Source organism: Elephas maximus, chromosome 4, assembly GCF_024166365.1.
Source record: "Elephas maximus indicus isolate mEleMax1 chromosome 4, mEleMax1 primary haplotype, whole genome shotgun sequence".
Lineage (NCBI taxonomy): Eukaryota > Metazoa > Chordata > Mammalia > Proboscidea > Elephantidae > Elephas > Elephas maximus.
In genome coordinates this window covers 30,965,796-30,988,398 of record NC_064822.1, presented here as the reverse complement: position 1 = coordinate 30,988,398, position 22,603 = coordinate 30,965,796, and the positions used below count along the sequence as shown (strand labels likewise).

The window sequence follows — 22,603 nt, the reverse complement described above, 5'->3', positions numbered from 1 at the left end:
GCATGCAATTCCACACTGCCTACTAGAAATTAAAGGATTATTAATCAACTTTTTTTCTGATTTAATTGACTATATGGCTCTATAACAACTATAACACTCTTTGCAAAGGCTTCTTCTTTTATTGGCACATTTTGGAAATCAATTCTGGTGGTCTGTATTTTTATCCTGAGAGGAAAAAATTCAACTAGCCGCTTTCACTACTAAGACTTTAAGATCACCTTGGCAAATAAGCTTTTCTAGAAATATGCATAGTTAACCTAACAGAAATGAATTAATTACTCTTGTCCTTACCTGTTCAGGTTATCCACATAAAAGCAAAATCACCACCACAGCCCTCCTCCCCCAGCTGTTTACAGATTATGAACCAGAAGAGGCAAGAAATTAGTAGAAGCAAAGGTTAAGAAGAAGCCTACAAAACCAAAGGGCATTAAAGTATTTAAAAAGAAGAAGTATCTAATCTAACTCTTCAAAAACGGAAGGAATAGTAAATAGTATCACCAATGTTACTGTTTCTCAGGGTCCTCAAATCAGTTTGCTTGTGAGAATTAACAGATTATACCAGTTGATTTAAAAAAAAAAAAAAATCACTTACTGGCTTACAGCTAGCTAGACACTAATTTAAAAAAAAATCAGATTCTTGTTGCAAAATATACTAGAGGTCCCCTATGTGATGCACTCATCCAACAAAAACATAGTTTTGAACTGGAAAGAAAAGCAGCAGAAATAAATTCCAGACTCCAAGCACTAGGACTTATTCATTTTACTCATGTTACCCATCCTTACTTAGAGACGATGGCAGAGAGAAATCTAACATGGAAATTAACTTAGGAATTATCAAGTGTTTACTTAATATGACTTTTTTCTTTAAGTTTTTGATGGCTTTCCTCTTTGGTCATTCTCTCATATTTTGCCTTTGGCATACTCCTCCCACTGCTGGAAACACTCTGCCCCCAACCTCCCTGCCTACTGTCCTTTAAGATTCAGCTCAAGGGTTAACATCTCCCCTCCCCTATTCCAGGCTGTTAGATGGTCCTCCCCAGGGTTCACAGGGCAACATACATGACATTAGCTGTTATCACACTAGCTGAAGTTTACTCATCTCTTTCCCTTAACTGTAACCTCTGTGAGGACTGAGTCTACTGTCTTCTTCTTTCCCTGTTCCCCTAGGAACTCCCAAGCATGGTGCCTGAGCCGTAAAAGTTCTTTGATAATTTTGTGTCGAATAAATGAATGGATGGATGAAACTGAGGAAGTAAAATATAGCGGAATGAACATGGGCTCTGCAGTCACATAAACCTGAGTCAGAATTCCAGCTCCATCAGTTACCAACCATAATCATCAGGGCTAAGGATTTGCCCTCTTTGAAACTTAATTTCCACAAGCATGAAATGAGATTAATAATATCATCTTCAAAAAGTTGTGTAAGAATTAAATAACAAATATAAAGGACAGTGTCAGACACACAGTGGGTGCTCAATAAATGTTAGTCAATCCTCCTCTCATTGGCACAAACTGTTTGAGTTTTACTATTAACCTAAGGGTTGGCAATGTGAACCCACCCAGCAATACTGTGGAAGAAAGGCCTGGCAACCTGCTTCCGTAAAGATTACAGCCAAGAAAACCCTATGGAGCAGTTCTACTCTATGATAAATGGCGTAACCATGAGTCGTAATTGACTCTCAACAGCAATGGATTTGGATTTTAGTTTACTCAGAGTACCTTCAAATACTATCATCTATTTTGAAATACAATCATTGGGCATAACTAAAGAAAACATTACAATATAGGCTTTTACCTACATAAAATCTAGGACAATTGCATTTCAGTAAATTACTTTGGTAAGCAAAGAAGTCAACCACCATTTTTTATAAACTGTATTTAGAGGTTTGCTTCCAAAACAAATCAAAGGCCTATAAAACATTAAATTGCCTAGTATGCCAATCTAGCTAAACCAAAGACGTATACGTATCAACCTTTTGTAATCTAACAATCTGCAGAATATGTAATCTTGCAATTTTTTCCAGAGTTTCACTATTTATATTTTTCCGGTGCGAACTGCAACTAAGGAAAGAAAGTAAATTAAAAAAAAAAAAAAAAGGCTCTAGAGAAAAACAAAATTGTCAAAGAATTTTGCCAAACTAATTTAGAGGATAGAAGTCCAAAGATATGATATGTTGTTAGATCTATAAATTAGTTTAAGTTCAAAGTTTAAGAGTTCAACTTTCTGAAAGGCACAGCAGCTCACTCCATAACTGTTCTTGCACAAAAAAAAGTTTTGACAATATATATGCACTAACTTTTTAATGAGAAGCTAGTTTGTTCTGTAAACCTTCATCCGAAGTGCAATAAGAAAAAAAAAAATGTTTTGAAACCAGATCTTAGAAATCATAGAAGGGACAGTTTTGTTTGTTTGTTTGTTTGTTTTAATCTTCTTTAAAAGAAAAAAATACTTGAAAGATACAAGAATGAGAGAGGGCAGAACTAATCTAGTACTGGGCTAGGTATTTAATATGCTATCCAATATTTTTAGTTTTGTCCTTTATAACTTCTCATTATGTACTTAAGTTTTTCCTTTTTTCCCTTGTTTTGTTTTTATACATATAAAAACATATAAACTCATATAACATATTTTTATAAATACACATTAACATTTTATACTTTTAATTGAGGCATAAATACTTACACAGTGTAACATATAAATCTTAAGTATACAGTTCATAAAACTTGACAAGTGCATATACTTAAGTAACTCACACTGTCAAGAATACAGAACATTTCCATTATTCTCAGGACATTCCCTGTCTGCCCTCAGTCAATTCTCTCCTCCTCTACCTACAGAGGCAACCACTGATTTGATTTCTTTCAACGTACATTACCTTCGCCTATTCTGAAACTTTTTATGAATGAAATCATACAGTATGTACCCTTTTGTCTAGCTTCTCTTGTTCAGCATTATTTTTAATATTCATCCATATTGTTACATATATACATAGTCTGTTGGTTTTTATTGCTGGAAACTATTCCACCATATGCATATACCACAATATTTTATCTGTGTATAGAACATATAGGTATTTGTGTATAGGTTTAGAACATTTCCATTACCCCAACAAGTTCCCTCATGCCCCTTTGCAATCAAAGCTCTCCCTAGGCCCAGGTAGCCACTGACCTGCTTTCTATCACTACAGAGTTCTAGAGTTTTAGATAAGTGCAATCATACATTATGTACTCTTTTGTGTCTAGCTTCTTTGTTACTCAACAGGTTTTCAAAATTCATCCATGTTATTGCATATACAGACTTCTTTTATTGCTGAATACTATCTGTTACACGGATATACCATAATTTGTTTATCTATTCACCTGTTGGTGAACATCTGGGTTGTTTCCAGTTTGGGAATGTTATGAATAAAGCTATTACGAGCATTCACGTACAAGTCCTTTTGCGGACAGTGTTTTCATTTCTCTTGGGTAAATACCTAGGAATGGGTCACAGGTAAATGTATGCTTAACTTTCTAAAAAACTGCCAAGATGTTTTCCTAATTGGCTGTATCATTTTACACTCCTGTAGCAATACATGAGAGTTCAGTTGCTCCACATACCCAATAGTCTTAATTCGCATTTTTTCCTGATGATTGATGCTGTTGAACACCTTTTCATGTATTACATGCCATTAATGCATCTTCTTTCATGGAATGGCAATTTAAATCTTCTGTCCATCTTATAAATTGGATTGTCCTTTTATTATTGAGTTGTAATATTTATATATATATAAATATATATTATTTATATATTCTGGGAGCAAATCCTTTATTAGATATATGTTTTGCAAATATTTTCTCCTAGTCCATGGCTTGGCTTTTCCTTTTCCTGATGGTTCTTTACAAAGAGCAGATGTTTTTAATTTTGATAAAGTCCAACTCATAATTTTTTTTCCTTTCTTGTTAGTGCTTTTGTATATCAAAATCTTTGTCTATCCTAAAGTTATATATATTTTCATTCTTGACTACAAGTTTTATGGTCTTACCATTTACATTTATGTAGGTGATCCATATTAACTTTTCTGTACAATGTGAGGTAAGGATCATGGTTCATTTTTTTTCATATGGATATCCAGTCATTCCAGAACCATTTGTTGAAAATACTATCCTTTCCCCCACTGAATTACCTTGACACCTTTATCAAAAATCAGTTGATTATATATATGGGTCTCTTTAAATGAATTCTCCATTCTCCTCCATTGTTCTCTATCATTATACCACTTCCACACTGTCTTGTTATTGTAGCTTTGAGTGTCTTACAAAACGTTAGTTTAAGTTCTCCGACTTTGTTCTTTTAAGTTCTCTATGTTCTTTGCATTTCCATGTAAAATGCGGAATCAGCTTGTCTATCTCTATAAAAACAGAAACAGCCTGCTGTAATTTTTATTGAGATTGAACTGAATCTACACAGCAATCTATTAAGTTATGTCTTAACACTGAGCCTTCCATCTATAAACATGGTATATCTCGCAGTTTAGGTCTTCTTTAAAATGTTAAAATAGTAATGCTATTATCGTATTTCTAGGCAAATAACACGAACTTTCTGCTCGTCAACTGCGCTCTCCCCTCCACAAGGTATTTTAATAAGCACTGTTATGCCATTTTATAGCAACCATTATAAAAAAATCCTGCAACCTTGCTAAATTCAATTAGTTCTGGTAGATTTTCTGTAGATTCCTTACTATTTTCTCCATGATAGTGTCTGAGAGTAAAGAGTTTTATTTCTTCTTTTCTGCTTCCTTCCTTTTATTTGTTTTTCTTGACTTATTGCACCATGTAGGACCTCAAGTATGATGTTGAACAGAAATGTTGAGAGCAAGCATTCGTGCCCAATATTAGTAGGAAAATATTCAATATTTCATCACTAAGTATGGTAGCTGTAGGGTTTTTCATAGATCCATTTTATCAAATTAAGTAAATTGCCTTGTACTTTCAGTTTTCTGAGAGTTTTTGAGGTGAACGATTGTTATGCTTTTTCTGCATCTACTGAAATGATCATGAGTTTTTTCCTTTATTCTATTAATATGATAAATTGCACTGATTGATTTGTGATTGATAAACTAACCTTTCATTCCTGGGATAATCCCAACTTAGTCGTGATATATTCTCTTTTTCAAATATTGCTAGATTTGATTTGCTAATACTTTGTTAAGGATTTTTACATCTACAAACACAAGAATTATGAGTCTAAATTCTTATCCACGCTTTTCTTATAATACTCTTTGTCTGGTTGCTTCTAAGCTTACACTGGCCTCATAAAAAGAAATGGGAAGTGTTCTCTGTGCCTCTGTTCTGTGTTTGTATAGATTCAGTATTATTTCTTCCTTAAATGTACAATAGAATATACCAATGCAGCCATCTGGTTCTGGAGTTTTCTCTGTGGATAGATTTTTAATCATAAATGCAATTTCTTTGGCACATATGGCACTATCTAGATTTTTTACTTCTCCTTGTGTCAATTTTGGTGATTTGAGTCTCTCAAGGAATTTGTCCATTTCATCTAAGTAGTCAAATTTATTGGCAGAAGTTGTTCATAATATTTTATTTTTATTCTTTCAATATATGATCTGAATGATAGGCTCTATTTTAGGACTCATACTGGTATTTCCTGTTTTTATTCTTGGTTAATCACCCAAACTGATTTCTGAAATTTAAAAACCTTTTAAGAAACTAATATAAGATCTCTATCTAGTTTATCTAGTTTGCTGTCATTTCAAAGCCAAATTGAAAAGACACACTCTTTTATTGTCAGAGATATTCCATTTCACTGCACAGTTTCTAGAAATCCGGTTATAGTCACTTTCTAAGTCATGTGTTTTGGGGTATCATCACGTCTCTTGAATATACATGTGTATTTTATGGCATTAAGAATCTGCCTACCTCTTTCCTAGAGATTCCAATTGATCCAAACATATAATTTCCATAAGCTGTTCGACAGTAAGAGCTAGATAAAAAAATCATGGTGGTCAGATAAAAAGACGGCCAGGAGTAGAGGTAGCAGCCAAGAATTAAGCAGGAAAAAAACGATTCTTCTTCAAACTCATCTTCCTCAACTAGAGAGAATCTGTATTACCCATGTCAGGGCAGCTGCAGCTCTAGAAGACATAGACTATGAAGGTCTGTCAATATCCTCAGCTAGTGATTCTAGTTTTGTTTCTATCATTCCAAGGAAGACTCTCCATGGTACCTGTTCTCTCCCATTAAGTCTATAGTGAACTGTTCCTACTAGTATTAAAAAAAAAAAAAAAAAAAATCCATTACCATCAAGTCAATTCTGACTCATAGTGACCCTACAGGACAGAGCAGAACTGCCCTATACGGTTTCCAAGGAGTGCCTGGTGGATTCAAATTGCTGGCCTTTTCGTTAGCAGCTGTAGCTCTTAACCACAATGCTACCAGAGTTTCCTACTAGTATAAAAAAAAAAAAAGTTTCTATTAATTGTACATTTTGCTAAGGCATCATTGGTGCTTATAGGCAGTAAAGACCCAGGAAAGTCAGAAATAAAGGCAGCTAAAATATTCACACCTCTGAAATTTTAGGCATCTACGAACTATTGGAAAACTCTATGGGGCAGTCCTACTCTGTCACACTGGGTCGCAGTGAGTCAAAAATCGACTCAACGGCATGCAACAACAACAAGTATTATAATAGTAGGACCTTTTAAGAAGCTATCCCTCGATCTTTGCTTAAACATCTTCCTTTCAAAATCAACTAGAAAAGCTAGGATTTTCTGTTACTCAACTGTTTTTCTGTTCCTACTAACTCTCAGTAGCGCTGCCTCTACCAAGGGAAGGAAAGCAAAAAAGAAATCTGTTCAACACAGCTATTCCTTTTTCTATCAATACATTCATACCCACTTTTTAGTGTCTCTTGGCATTTAGAGCTAAAGCATGGGTCCAAACTAAACATCACTTCCTGGAAGAAAAGAAATACATCCCCATAGATGCAACCACATTCACATAAAACCTCAAATACAAACCACATTGGAAGTTATTTGCCTGATATTTCTAATCACCTGCACTGTGAATAAATGTGTTTCAGTGAAATAAAATCTCTACTCTTAAAGTCACTGAATTGAAAACTACTGTATATAATACCAGGGCGCCCTGGCTGCACAGTGGCTAACGCGATTGGTTGCTAACCAAAAGGTCGGTGGTTAGAAACCATCAGCAGCTCCACAGGAGAGAGATGTGGCGTCTGCTTCTGGAGAGATTTACAGTCTTGGAAACCCTACGGGATCCCTATGAGCTGGAATCGACTCCCCAGCAGTGGGTGGGTATAGAATACTAGGGCTTTGAAAAGTTTCAGCCTCTGCTGAGAATATGCATTTCTAACAAATTCCTAGAAAGTTATACATAAGAATCACCTGGGGATCTTGTTAACATGTAGCTCTGACTCTGATTTGAAGCCCTGCATAATATACATGATAGGGCCAAATTTCACCATTATCGCCTATCCACACAGGAATGACAATTTATTTTACGATGACTTTTTCCACCAAAAAAAGACAAATCATATACACTGTGTACACAGTCTGACATCTACCTTTTGGTTTCTGAAACAAACAGGTAATAATTACATTAGGAATCTACAAAGATCATGTAATATATGTACCGCCTTCTTTTTTTTTTTGGTACATTTTATCATAAGTAGCATGTGCTACATACAACGTTGCAGCATGTAATTTGCTGATGTTATCATTCTCCAATATTCAATGTTACGATTTACTGTTCAGAATACTGCCCTATAGCAGGTATGGAAACAATAATGTAAACTAAAAAAAAAAAAAAAATGAGGTATTCAATTTACATCAGAACCTACTTTGTCAGAATGGAACCCATCATAAGCTGGAGTTCACCTATAATTAATTTCCTTTTCCATGAAAATAGGAACATATGAAATTCCTTACTATCTGAGGATAGCTGATCCTGAAAAATGGCCACTTAAGTGAATCTACGTAAAATAAAGACCAGAATTTCATAGTAAAGAATGGAAAAAAAATTGATTAGGACATTATCTAGAAAAGGAAAAAGTATGAAAATAGTTTATCTTATTAAATATAAAATTTTGTTATAATTGTGAACATGAGGTAATTCCTAGAGTGAACAAAAAAGAATCCAATGTTGGGGAACTTTTTGGCATAATTTGCCACAACTTCATACATTATCTTTCGCTTCACGTTGGGGTTTTGCAGCATCATTTGCAAAAGTATTCAAGGGCGTCACCGGTTTTCTCAAGAGCTTCTCTTGATCCTACAAATTCAAGTAGTTCTCTTCTGAGGTACCATGAAGTCCTACGGAGCAGTTCTTCTCTGACACACATGGGGTCGCCATAAGGCAGAATCTACTCGGCAGTAACAGGCTTGGTTTGGGGTTTTCAACCTTGATTTTATTTTTTCATCTGTCAACTAGTCTCAGTCTGTCAGATCTTCTCTGTCAGTGGCTTTGCCCCTTCTCCAACATTACTTTCAGTGACTTCAAGAAATCCTGCATCGTTTGCAGGATTGGCAATTGAACCCTGCAACTAGTTTGTATGGCACTCGCAACGTGTTATCCAACGTATCTCACAATCATTAAGACAAAAAGACAAGGCTGATTCAAAGGACAGGGCGAGAATGGCCGCTGGTGTTAAATGACGAAGGTGTGCACGAGGGATTATTCTATTAATGATTAGTTTATTATCAAAGATGTAGGTCACGATGCTTTCTGTAAACCTCCATAGTGTATGCTTAGATGAAGAGTACCTCCTGTAATACGTTCATCCATTGTAACTTCTCCTGTTTCTTGATAAAGAGTTAATATGTGCAAATGATTACAAAGATGCATAAAAGAAATCACTGTAATGATCATTTGCTAAAAGAAAATACACTCTTCTGTAAATGACACCAAGCAAATTACTTCTGTAACACCACTAAAAAGTAACAAAGTAGCTGCAATGTAACCAAAGCCAGAGTTCTATCACTTTAATTTTTTACCTTTTTATCAAAGCATAACATACACATGGAGTCCTTGGGTAGTGCAAATGGTTAACATGCTCGGTGGCTAACCAAAAAGTTGGCAGTCTGAGTCTACCCATGGATGCCTTGGAAGAAAGTCCTGGCAACCTACTTCCAAATTATCAGCCATTGAAAGCCCCATGGAGCCCAGTTCTACTCTCACACATATGGGGTCACCACGAGTCAGAGTCAACAGCACATGTTTTTATTGAACATACACACGAAAAGGCAACACCTGTACCACTGCTGAATTTTGAAGTGCTCCTTTAACATAAAATATATTTTATCTGAAAAAAAATATCATTTTGGTATAGTACTGACATGTAAAAATATTTGTCTCATTACAAATAAAAGGAAATAACTATTACTTTAATCTTAAAATGTTCACTGATTTTTACTTATTTAGAAGCCCTGGTGGCACAACTTGGTTAAAGCATTCGGCTGCTAAGCAAAGTTGGCAGTTTGAACCCACCAGCCACTCCGAGGGAGAAAGGTGGCTGTCTGCTTCTGTAGATTACAGCCTTGGAAATCCTATGGCGCAGTTCTACTCCATCCTATAGGATCACTATGAGTCAGAATCAACTCAGTGGCAGTGGGTTTTGGTTAGTCATTTAACATTTCTCTATATTTTTACCCATTTTCTTTACATAGATTTCAATTTGTTCATAATAATAACAAAGTCAGGTACCACTTATTAGAATTTAGACTCTGGAAGAGGCTGTAAATGTCTTCCTGTTCTTCTCAAACCTGCATGAGCATTAGAATAACCAGGAGACTTTTAAAAGTTACAAGTTTTGGGGGGTCTCACTCCCAGGGATTCTGATTCATTAGGTCACAGGTAGAGCCAGGAATCTGTGTTTTTAAAAGCTGTCCGAGTGACTCTAATGATCATCCAGATTTACCTGAATTAAATATTTATCAAAGTGGGAACCCTGTCTTACACACTCCTAACCGCAGGTCATCTCACAGCTCTGCAAAGAACACACTCAATTTCACTAACTTCTAATTTTTTTAAAACTCCTTTGGAATACGGGGCTGAATGAATTGGCCCATCTACCCATCCAATGAACCTACGTCTGCCCGTCATAGCTATACAAAATAAATCTAACCTCTCTTCTACTTTACAGCCCTTGAAAATATCTTCGGATTGTACTTTTTAAGAATTTTTCCTCCACTTATAAAAGGGATAAGATCTATATAAACAATCTATGCACAGAGAAGGGAGTCCACGATTGTCTTAGTCATCTAGAGCTGCCATAACAGAAATACCACAAGTGGATGGCTTTAACAAAGAGAAATTTATTTTCTCACAGTCTAGTAGGCTAGAAGTCCAAATTCGGGGCGTCAGCTCCAGGGAAGGCTTGCTCTCCCTGCTGGCTCTGGAGGAAGGTCCTTGTGATGCATTCAGTCTTCCCTTGGTCTGGGAGCATCTCAGCGCAGGAACCTCAGGTCCAAAGGACTCACTCTGCTCCTGGCACTGCTTTCTTGGTGGTATGAGGTCTCCAACTCTCTGCTTGCTTCCCTTTCCTTTTATCTCTTGAGAGATAAAAGGTGGTACAGGTCTCACCCCAGGGAAACTCCTTTTACTTTGGATCAGGGAGATGACTTGAGTAAGCGTTCTGTTATAATCCCACCCTAATCCTCTCAACATAAAATTAAAATAAAAAAATGGTGGACAACCACGCAATACTGGGGATCATGGCCTAACCAAGTTGATACACACATTTTTGGGGGGACATAATTCAAACCATGACAATGATATGTCATCAAATGAAAAAAAAAAAAAATCACTTGAAGAAGTTTTCTAAAAACACTGTATTGTTCTCAGCTGCTGTCAAGTTGGGACTAACAAACTCAGTCCTACACCATCCCTGACGACCTGCAGATCGAACTGTTGGGATCCATAGGATTTTGCATTGGTTGTTTTTGGAAATAGATCACCAGGCCTTTCCTCCTAATCCATCTCAGTCTGGAGGTTCCGCTGAAACCTGTTCAGCATCACAGCAGTACACAAACCTCCACTGACAGGTGGTAGGTGTGCACAAGGTGCACTGGCTGGGAATCGAACCCAGGTCTCCTACATGGAAGGGCAAAATTCTACCACTATAGCATAGTTCTAATTTAAACTGTGTGCCCAGAGCATTCTTTCCTTCCCTTCACACCCCCTTGTACATAATTTGTTTCCAGAAGCCAAAATGCAGAGCTAGAGGAGAAAATAGATTCTTTTAAACATAGAATCTTATTTATTAGGAAAATACTGGGAATTAAAGACGTCTTAGACACCTTGAGGTAATTTTTTAAAAAGGGGTGCATGGTAATCTCCAAGCTGATACTAAACCATACCCAGAAGAAATGTCTAAAATAATCTCAAATCCAACTTTGTATCTATTGATTTTTAAGGCTTCTCTACATATTACAAATAAGGAGAAAATCAAGATGTTCTTAAGAATATAAGTCCTGTCAAGATATATTAAAGATTACTGCAGTGAACAGAAAAGTAGAAGTCTTCATTAGGTTAGAAGAAGACAAAAGCTGTGGGATTATAAATAGCACTATATACATACCACTCCTCATAACTATGTCAGATGTCCACTCAAAACAGAGATAAGCAACAGGGGAAAAAGCAGTAAGTAACCCATTTTGAATAAAAAATATCGAATAGAAGACTCAACAGCAGCTAGTCACTGAGGCAAGATGAATAACATCTTTAATGTGCCATTTTTTTTAATACTAATGAACTGTTCCGGTCTGCCTAAATACTTTCCCCAAAACAGATGAATATTCAGAAATATCAAATTTGAGTTGTAAACCTATTCTCTTCTTCACAAATCTACACAGTAGAATTTCTCACATAAGAATAGATAACAGGAAGGAAGAGGACTTAGTGTAAAAAACAATTTTCATCACACCTCGCTCCCTAAACTTTTAGCACAGTATATCCATTTGTCTTTCAGATTATTTTACAGGCACAAAAGGCCATCTTACACATTTTATTGCAGAATAGACTATTTGCACCATACTCAATTTTATAGGAATATGGCAACTTAAATTAAAACAACTATTTTGGTGGCAGCAATTTAAGTGAAAATGTCTTCCTACTGCAAACCAACAAAATATACAGAATAAACAGAAGATTCAGTAATATTTTATTAACACATTTAATTCCTCATGGTCAATTAAAATTAAATAAATACTAGGACAATTTTTAACTCCACTAACATTTCGTTTTACTAATCTAATCACATCAAGCAGAAAGAAAAACAAGTGCCTACCATATGGTCTTTCTGTAACAGAAAATAGCTGCACTCAGTTTTACAGCATCTGTGCCTCTTTATCAACACTAACATTGCCAATACTTAAATGAGCATAATGTGAAATATAACAAGATGACAGGTCCCCTCACAAACCAAAGAACAAAAGAAGCTGAATATCACTTTTGTACTAGATCATTTGACCTGGTGGTAAGTACAGAAATGAGGAAAGGATCGGAGATTATGTAATCAAGGTGCACTGGACCTCATAAAATGTTTATTTTTCACTTGGAAGCGATGAATGCTAAGGAACACCAACAATTTAGGAAGAAATTTTCTTTATATCTAGGTAATCGTTTTGTTGATGGCTTTATGAAGTGGTAAGTCCCAATCAATACACTCAAATCCAGAACTTCTGCTGAAATGCCACTTACTGACGATACCTGCTGCTGCTACTGCCATTATTCTCAACCCCAACAGGCTTTCCCTTCAATCCTAACTTGTAGCATAAAGATTTTGACATGCAACAGTTTTGAGACATTAAAAAAAAAAACCCATTACCATCAAGTTGATTCCAACTCATGGTGACCCTATGTGTTACAAAGTAGAACTGAGCTCCACTGGGTTTTCATGGCTGTAATCTCTATGGAAGCAGATCACCAGGGATTTCTTTCACGGCACCACGGGATAGGTTCAAACCTGCATGCAGCCTTTTGGCTAGTAGCAACCACAAACCATTTGCTCCACCCAGGGACCTTCTGACATGTAGATTCACAAATATGAAGGACACAAGTTTACAATGAAATAACAGTGTTGTATTACATTGCACTGTAACTGGGCTAGAACGAATCCTAGATAGCCACTGAAAAAAACTATATGCTTTAAAAAAAAAGTTTAGGTATTGTTTTGAGCAGTGTATATGCTTTTTTTAAAGTGTTTATTGTTTTAAACAGTACGCATTTGCTAAAAAACAAATTTCTACAAGCCTAGTAACGTATTGGAAACCCCGGTGTGGCAGTGGTTAAGAACTACAGCTGCCAACCAAAAGATCGGCAGCTTGAATCCACCAGGTGCTCCCTGGAAACTCTATGGGGCAGTTCTACTCAGTCCTGTAGGGTCACTATGAGTTGGAATTGACTCAACAGCAATGGATTTGGTTTTTAGTTTGAGTAACATACCACCTTTAAAAAAAAAAAAATCTGTCAGTCTTTTTATAGTAGTTTTGGAAATTAAAAAAAAAAAGGAAATGCAAAGGTAAATATCATCATCCAGAATTAACAACTGTTAACATTTTATGACATATGTCAATACTGTGATTTTTTTTTAAATGTACAATGAATTAATGACATAAAAAATACATAATAATTAACATTCAAATATTGGTCATTTATTTTAGGAAATAAAACATGGTCAATATATACATATTACTTTTGTATAGTTTCTCCTATCCACCAGTCTGACTTGCTTTCCACTAGTCTGTTAATGATCATTACCTCACCTCCTAGTGTAAAAATACGCATTTGTACTACACACTGTGTTGGTTACTGTTACTTGGTTATCAGTTTCCCAAAGGTAAGAAAGATGCAAGAAAAATAGGCACTCATAAATATTAATGGTAATTCTAATAGAGGTGGAACAGAATTGGAGGTGGAATGAAAGTCAAAGAAAAACATAGCCTGCATACTCTACATATTTTTATGTAATCTAAAATACATATTCACATATTACATGCCTAACTTAAAAACTTAATTGTAAATTCAATAACATTTTGAAGTTTTTCTAAGTCTTCATTCATTCATTCAAAAAATATTTACTGAGGGCTTACTATGTGCCAGGTGGAGCCCTGGTGGCCCAGTGGTTAAGTGCTACGGCTGCTAACCAAAAGGTTGACAGTTCAAATCTACCAGCCACTCCTTGGAAACCCTATGGGTGAGTTCTACCCTGTCCTACAGGGTCACTGTAATTCGGAATTGACTCAACAGCAACAGGTTTTTTTTTTTTTAATGTGCCAGGCACTCTTCTAGGCACAAGAAATACAACAGTAAATAAAACAAACTCTGCACTGTTAACACTTACATTCTAGATACATTATCTGTCTCAAATAACTAAGTAAAATCTATAGCATGCCAGATGAGATTAAGTGATATGAGACAAACATAGCAAAGAAGGGGGGCAGGGCGTGTGAGGGGTGTGAGGGAGAGGGGTTCAACAAACGGAGTGGTGAGAGAGAGAAACAGAGGTGGAAGGGTAGGCTGTATGGGACTGTACAGGTCACTGTAAGGACTCCATTTTTTAATTTGGAGGGAAATAAGAAGTCATTAGAGGAGTCTGAATAAAGGAGTGACATGATTTGACTTATGAAAGGTCCACTGATTACTATGTGGATAACAGGCTCTAGGCTGGCAGTTGCTAAAACTGAGATGCGAAACCAGCTAGGAAGTCATAACGATCCACAGGAGAGAAGATGAGAGCTTGGACTAAGGGGTTAGTGGTGGAAGTGACAAGTAGTTAGAAAACACTGTGTGTGTGTGTGTGTGTGTGTATATATATATATACACACACATATATATGAGTGTAGAGTCAACCAGATTTGCATGGTATGTATACGAAAAAGAGAGAGGTCAAAGATCCCTACAAGATATCTGGCCTGGAAGGATGGGATTGCTATTGCCTAAGATGAGAAAGGAGCAAACTTGGGAAGGTGAGCTCAGGGAATGGATGTAGAGAATCAGAAATTTGGTTTTTGGATATGCCTATTTTATATAATATCCAAGTGGAAACTGTGAGTGGTCAGGTCAGTTGGATGAAGGAATCTGAATTCAAGGGATAAAGGGACAGGTCAGGAGTGAAAAATACATATACACACACATATTTGCACACACGCACATAGATATAAACAAATACATGTATATATATATATGTTTATACATATGAATTATCAGTATATACATATTTAAAACAATGAAACTGAATGTAGATGAAGAAAACAGATGCAAACTGAGCCCTGAGACATGTCTAAGTTAGCTGGTCAGGAAGTTGAGGAAATGTCAAAGAAACCAGGGAGGAGGGGCCAATGAGGTAGGAGGATAATCGAGAGTATGGTATACTGAACCTACAGGAACGTTTAATAAAAGTTAAAGCTTTTCCAGCATATTCATTCATTAATTCCACAAGTATTTATAACTGAGCACCTACTATGTCCCAGACACAGTAGAAACAAACACGGTCCCCACTCTTATGCAGTTTATGATCCAGTGGGAATATACACAAGAAAACTCATAACTGCTATTTCCAAAACAGTTCAGGGGCAACTAATTCAGTCTTGGAGGGTTAGGGAAGACTTCCCTGTGCAAGCGGTTTTGAAAAAAAGACCAGAATGATAAATAAAGATCAGTTGTGGAAAGGATAGGGGAGGAAAGTGGAAGAAAACAGCATTTACAAGAACTTGAATTAAAAGAGACCTCAAGGTATCCCTGGAGAACTGAAAGTAGTTGAGTACAGGAAGTACAGAAAGAGGTAACAGGTGACATGGGAGCAGTAAAGGCCAGATTATCAATGTCCTTTAAGATTTCTAAGGACTGAACTTTATTCCAAAGGTAGTGTTTCAGTTATTCATCAACGAGAACAGCTGCCTGAACTCAGAGAGAGGCAGTAGCGAGGAAAAGACCTGGAAAGTAGACTCGATAGGACCTTGGATATGAGGAATGAGGAGAGAGAAGAGTCAAGGATGACAACCTAGTTTTTGACTCGGACCAATAAGTAAAGAGTGGTGCTATTCACTAAAAGAAGACAGACAAAGGTAGATATGTTAAGTTTGAGATATCTGTGAGATATCCAAGAAAACTGTCTGATACAAAGACAACTGGCAATACAAGTCCAGAGCTTAACCACAAAATGTGGGATAGAGTTGTAGATTTGGAGTCACCAGCATATAAATTAAAGCCACAGGTGTGTGTAAAATAACATCCAGGGAGTGAGAAGAGAGTAGGTGAATGGAAAGGGCCTGGCTTAGACGCTGTGGTTAAAAAGAGGAAAGCGGAGGAAATGGAACAAGAAAGGCTGGGACAAAAGCACAGTATCTCAGAAGGAAGAAAGAGCAAAAAAATATGGCTTCATATGAGCTCATGCCTTATTTTACTATTTGCACTATTCCAAAGTCAACCAACAAATATTTCTGATTAGCTATAATGCCTTTAAGGAGCCCTGGTGGCACAGTGGTTAAGCGCTTATTTGCTAAATGAAAGGTCGGTGGTTCGAACCTACCAGCCACTCAGCAGGAAAAATATGTCGCAGACTGCTTCCGTAAAGATTTACAGCCTTGGAAACCCTGTGGGGCAGTTCTACTGTCATATATGGTCGCTATGAGTTGAAATCAACTCAACGGCAACAGGTTTATTTATTTGCCATGTGATAATCTTACTAATCGGACAAGCAAAGCATAAACGCAAAATAAGTTCATTAACATTAGTAAATAAGTTTGTTTTAATAATAGTGAAAGTGCTGAAAATTCCATTATTGGATAATATTATGGACTACATATAAAAAATAAGATAAATGTTAGAAATGGGGAAAAAATCAATGTGGAATAAAAGGTTGAGGAAATGCTTTTTTGTTTGGAAAATTTAGTTGAACCTTAAAGCTTGAACAATATATGACATTGATATATATATATATATATATACACACACATAACCCAAAATATATGTATATATATACCCCTTGCTGTGAAGTCAATCCCTATAGGACAGAGTAGAATGTCCCCAGAGGGTCTCCAACGAGCGCCTGGTGGAACTGAACTGCTGGCCTTCTGGTTAGCAGCCTAGCTCTTAACCACTAGGTGATATGTCACAGAGGATTCAAAGGAAACGTCTACATAGAGATAATTTTATGAGTCAAGTTACTCAAGAACACGCCACAGATCAGATTTTACATACAAACACGAGCACATACACCAAAACACTGACCTGGCTCAGGGTGAGGGAAGCTAACACTGAAAAGTACATCTTTAAAAAAAAAAAATGTGTAAAATACCCAATCTTGTGTGAATACAACCTGTGCCATCCTTACTGTATAACACCAAGATGTACTCTACTGAATTGTCACAATTCCTGATTTGAAGCAGGTTGTTTGTTCGTTTTGTAACCTTACAAAACATATTTGGGAAGGCAACTAAATTTACTCATACAGCAACACAATTAGGTTCTAATACTTAAAGGTAAACAAGGCTGTTTTTGAACAAAGCAATAGACCTTATTCAGAGGGTGGAATTAGCTCCTTAGATAAGTCACAAAACAGAGACTCCTATTAATTCACTACAAATTATTAATTCGCTGCAAAGTTTTTTTTTGGGTTTTTTTTTGCTAAGAGCATAATTAAGACATATGTGCTCATTTCTTGGTTAGTTTTAAAAAAAAAGCGTAAATTTGTTATTCAAACACATTTAGGAACACATGTATTGGTTTAAAAAAAATGACAGTACTCTGGAAGGTACGTATATCTAATAAAATTAGCACAATTAAGTGCAGGGCTTAAGGACCTAAATATCTTTAAGCATTCCAATGGCAACTCTCTTTTTATTACTAATAAATAGTCCCCAGATTTAATGTATACCAGAAGCACCAATGAGAGATAAATACATATCATAACTAAATAGACGCAAAAATAATTACACAAGTTGGCCCCACGCAAGCTCTGGGGTTTTAAAATTTTTTTAATTTTCCATATAAAATCGAAAGAAAATATCTGCCTATTCTAAAATCTTAAACAATATTATAACTTAATACCCAAATGAAGAACTGCATATGTTCTTTAAATGAGCAAAATATGTACAATTCTGTTTTCTTTTTTCCCAAACTAGAAACAGTATGATCATACCAATAACCAAAAAAACCAAACCCGTTGCCGTCGAGTCGATTCCGACTCATACCGACCCTATAGGACAGAGTAGAACTGCCCCATATGGTTTCCAAGGAGCGCCTGGTACCAATAGTAAGGTCCAAATGAAAATAAACTTCACAGCCCTTAAAAAAAACGCATAGCTATCATTGTTAATAAAAGCCAAGTGTACAACTGGAAACGCTGCTCTCCAGCCAGGGACAAGATGTGTCTATTATAAATTCTTGGTTTCAGGGCATCCCTTAAATGACAAAAAAAAAAAAAAAAACCATCATTTTTTCAAATGACATTAGTTCTTGCAAATAGAATGCTAATTAAAGTATTCACAAGACAACTATGACAAATAAGGCCTTAGGACTGCAGTACATATTATTATGTAACTACAATACACATTAAGCAATCACCAAGTTGTAGGTAGGCCTTCCAAAAGGCGTTATTATGGTTTACCATGATCAGAGGATTGTGGTGTTACACTTAGTCATGCTTTTACCTGCAAGCAGGTGTCTACAGATGTCAAGAAGTAAAACACTGGTTCTAAATGCAAAGCTATAGTTCTCTCTAATAACCTGTGTAACGGCACACTATACCTCACTCTGTGTTCTGCAGAAACTTTCTAAGCCACCATGAAGTAAAATGCACGCAGCACGTTCCCCTGCATGCTTTATGAATAAAAATTTAACTTCTGATTCATTTTCATTATAATGCCAAAACTCACATACTTAGAACTTGACCTTGTTTCAATGACCATGGAGTTAAAATTTACCACTTATGAGGTACAAAAGAAATAGTGAGACAGTGAAGCCCCATTTGAGGGTGTTATTGTCTGAAATAATCCTCAGCCTTTCAATAGAAGTATAACCCATTGTCGTCGAGTCGATTCTGACTCATAGGCAAAGTTTAAGGGTAACAAATACTCAGTATATTTAGTAATTACAGAAACCATCAATAACAAAGTGAACACAATATATTCATTATAGAAGAAAACTCCAAATAGGAGGAGGAAAAAAAGATAACAAGACACAACAGGGTATATGGATGTCAGAAATCAGTGGATTTTCTCTGATTTCTATCCTGCCTGCTCAAAAAAATTTCAGGACAACTGATGTAAAATCTTCTGGGTATCCAGTGGTAGAGATCCTTATAATGTTATTAATAAAAAGTCTAGGGTCTGAGCTGACTGAATGTTGAGCTCTTCAAACGATGCTAGTCTGAACAGCAATGCAAGCCACCTGACACGTTAGACAAGCTCACACAACTTCTGAGCACTGAAAGGACCCATATAAATAAAAGCACATGAAAGGTAGGAGATTTGTCAGGGAGTTGGAATTAACATAAGGTACTTTTCCAAGGCTGTGTCAAAACCGTCCACAGGAAAATCCTTGTTTTTCTACCCAAAACAGAGATCCACACCAACAGCCAAGACACCAGTCTCTATCCAAGGGAGGCTAAGTTTCAGGTGCAACAAGCAATACAATCTCCCCTCTCTCCACCTTCGAAAGCAAACCATGGATACACAAACACAAAATCCACAATCCACCTATTAAGGAGCGTCAACTCCAACAATCCTGGGGGATGGGAACTGAAAACAGTCAGATAATGAGGGTCCCTATCCTCAGACTTGTAGCCACCCAAAACGGGAGAATTCGACACTCTAAGTGGGGTGGGCATTCCAAAGAGAGAAAAACACTTTTGTAAAAGGATCGCTGGAAGTTTCTGATACCGAAAATGGACAAAGCTTCACCTTGCTACTGATCAAGCCAATCAAGCGCCCACTAACCAACTACAAGTCCCAAGGCCTCTGCTTAGGTTCTCGGGTTTGGTGGCAGCTCATCCACCTACTGGCAGCAAGTCTCCCAGAGAGAACTCACAGTGGTGGCCTGGCAGGGGGGTGCTCTTACCTCACAGGCAGGGGACCCGCTGGCCTTAAGTTTGTCACCATCTCCCTCAGGTAGACCAGTCTGACGTGTGGCCATCATTTCATTTCAAATTACAAAGAAGGAACAAATCCTCTGGAGTCCACATTGGGGGAAAAATGCCACCACACACCAAAAAGGAAAGGATTCCACACCAGTCTCCAAGGTGCTGCAGTGCTGGTGAGCCAAATAATAGCGCCAGGGAATGAAGGTTTCTACGAAGCGCCTTCAAAAGGCGTCCATGATTTCTTCCGACTTCAACTGACTTCGCCGTCTCCTTCCATTTCTTGAGAATTAAACAACAAAGGAGGGCGCGGAAGATGCGTCGAGGCTAAAGCAGAAAGCGGCTACCTTCTTTCTAGTCCTCCTCCCGGGTCCAAGAAGAAGCGGAGTGTGTCATGAAGGCTCGAGCGTCAGCCCCCAAGATCGTCCTAGAACAGGAAAAAGTTAAAGGGCGTGAACTTTCTCCACACGCTGAGCTTAGCCTTGTCCACATGTCCATACCAAGTTCGCGTTTACCACTCTTGAACGGATTAATTGGTCCATGCTGATAATCAACACAAATGAAAGCTTAAATAATCATCCCATACAAAAAAAAAAAAAAAAAACCTATAAATCAAGGGGAAAAAATGAGAACATCAGAACTGCACGGTGGTTGCGTCAAACGTGCCTTGCTGTTTTTCTCTAAAAAATAAAACATTTTAAAGTGCATTTTCATTAGCGTATATTCTGGCCAGAAGGGAGGTACTATATACATTCTTCTCATCGCTCAAATACGTACACTTAAGTTTTCTCCCCATTAAGCTAAAATGGGATAATACTTTTCAAACACCCTATTCGGCCGCCTCTATCCCCCCCCAAAACGAACAAAAAGCAAGCCACTGACAGTAAGGGCCAGCGCCGCTCGGCCCGCGCTTGCAAGCAAGCTGGCCCGAGAGCCCGGGAAGAGCCCGGGAAGAGCCCGGGAAGAGCCCGGGCGCCGCGCGCTCCGCCGCCGGTTCCGGGTCTCCCCGAGGAGACGGCTGTTTTCCTTGGCCCGCGGCGGGGCTGGGTGGGGAGCGGCGCGGAGCCGCGCAGGAGGCGTGTGCCGCCGCGGGTGGGAACCGGGCGCAGCACCCTCTCCGGGGCATTTTTCTTCAGCTACACAGATGAAGCCGCCGCTCAAGCAACTTTTACTTAGTTGCTGCTCCCTAAACTACGTCCCGACACTACCTTCCCCTTTCCCTGTAGCCACCTAGGAAAAAAAAAAAGGGGGAAAAAGAAAACCACCACCCACCTACCACTATTTCCTCCGCCCCTTCCTGAGGCGGGTCGGTAATCTCGATCTCCCGGGAAGAGAAGCCCAAATATGTACTTTTAAAAAAGGTGTAGGGAGACTGGAAGGTAAAGAGAAAGAAGGAAAGGGCTTACCCTTCCCGCCCTGCTGCGCCCAAGCTTCAAAGGCGCGCGGGCGAGCAGGAGCCGGGACGCGGGCCGGGCGCCGGGCCCGGCCGGGACGTGCTAGGCCGCAGGCTGGGTTAATATTCATGAGCGGACGCGAGGCGCCCCTCCTCCACGGCCCGCCGGCCGGACTCCGACGCCCGTCGCCGGCCTTTGTGCCCTTCCCTCCTCTCTCGGTCCCTCCCTCGCTCCGCACACGCGGGCGCGGCCCCACCGCCCCCGCCTGGCGCCCGCCGTGGGCTCCCTCCGGCCCCGCGCCAGCGGCCGGGCGAGGTGGCCCGAGGTGGCGGGAAGGGAGGGAGCCCGCTGCGAAGTCGGGCTCTCCAATGGCCCGGGAGCGCTGCGCCCTCACGGCAAAGGCGGAAAATAAAACAGACACGCACCGGAGAAAGCCAGGCGAGTGGATCCGGAGGTGGCTTGCCGGCTACAGGACAGCGCGCCCCGCCGCGGTCCGCATGCCCGGCGCGAGCCGGACCGAAAGAGAGGACGATCCGGCGCTACCCGCCGCCGCACTCCGAGGCCGCCGCCCCCGGCCGGCCGCTCCCAGGCACCGCTGCGACCTGCCCCGGTCGGCCCCGGGCTCTCGGCCGCCGCGGGAGGGCGTGGGGCGGGGCGCCGGCGGCCGCCGGACTCTCCCCTCGCCTCGCCGGGCCGGGCCGGGGCCCTGCTCGGGCGCCCGCGATCGCCAAGTGACAGGAGTGCCTTGCTCCGCTGCCGCGCCAAGCTGTTTCCCGGGGGCGGATTTCTCTCGTCTTCCTCCCTGGATCCACCTCCTCCCACTCCACCTCCTTCCCCTCCCCTCCCCAGGGGAGGCTCTGGGGCTGAATATTTTCTGTCTTGAATAATACGGTCCCCAGGAACCGACCCTGGAGAAGAGGATTAGCTCGGGGGTGTTTGCTCGCCAACCCCTTCCCAGTGTGTCTCTGAACCTGCAGGCCCTCACTCCACCCACCCACCCACTCCCCAGAAAACCAGGCACACACAAAACCTTCCCCGCCTTCTCCTATCTCCCCAGCGCTGAGCGGGAGCGGCTAGGAACCGGGGTTTCTGCTAGACGAGGGAAGAGTGA

General features: G+C 39.2%; 1 protein-coding gene across 5 annotated transcripts in view; it reads right to left on the bottom strand.

Moving 5' to 3' along the window:
• ARHGAP21 (Rho GTPase activating protein 21) overlaps positions 1-22,603 on the bottom strand; it is a 284,877-nt gene that overhangs the window by 151,246 nt on the left and 111,028 nt on the right. For 2 of the 5 annotated variants that reach the window (XM_049881815.1, XM_049881819.1), the window contains exons 1-2: positions 21,505-21,664; positions 20,080-20,525 (exon numbers count right to left, since the gene is read on the bottom strand). In XM_049881815.1, coding sequence (XP_049737772.1) covers positions 20,080-20,157 — 78 coding nt within the window. In that variant the 5' untranslated portion in view covers positions 20,158-20,525; positions 21,505-21,664. Of the gene's footprint in view, positions 1-20,079; positions 20,526-21,374; positions 21,455-21,504; positions 21,665-22,603 lie in introns of those variants that run through there. The other 3 variants (XM_049881816.1, XM_049881818.1, XM_049881817.1) reach the window with 2 other exon arrangements.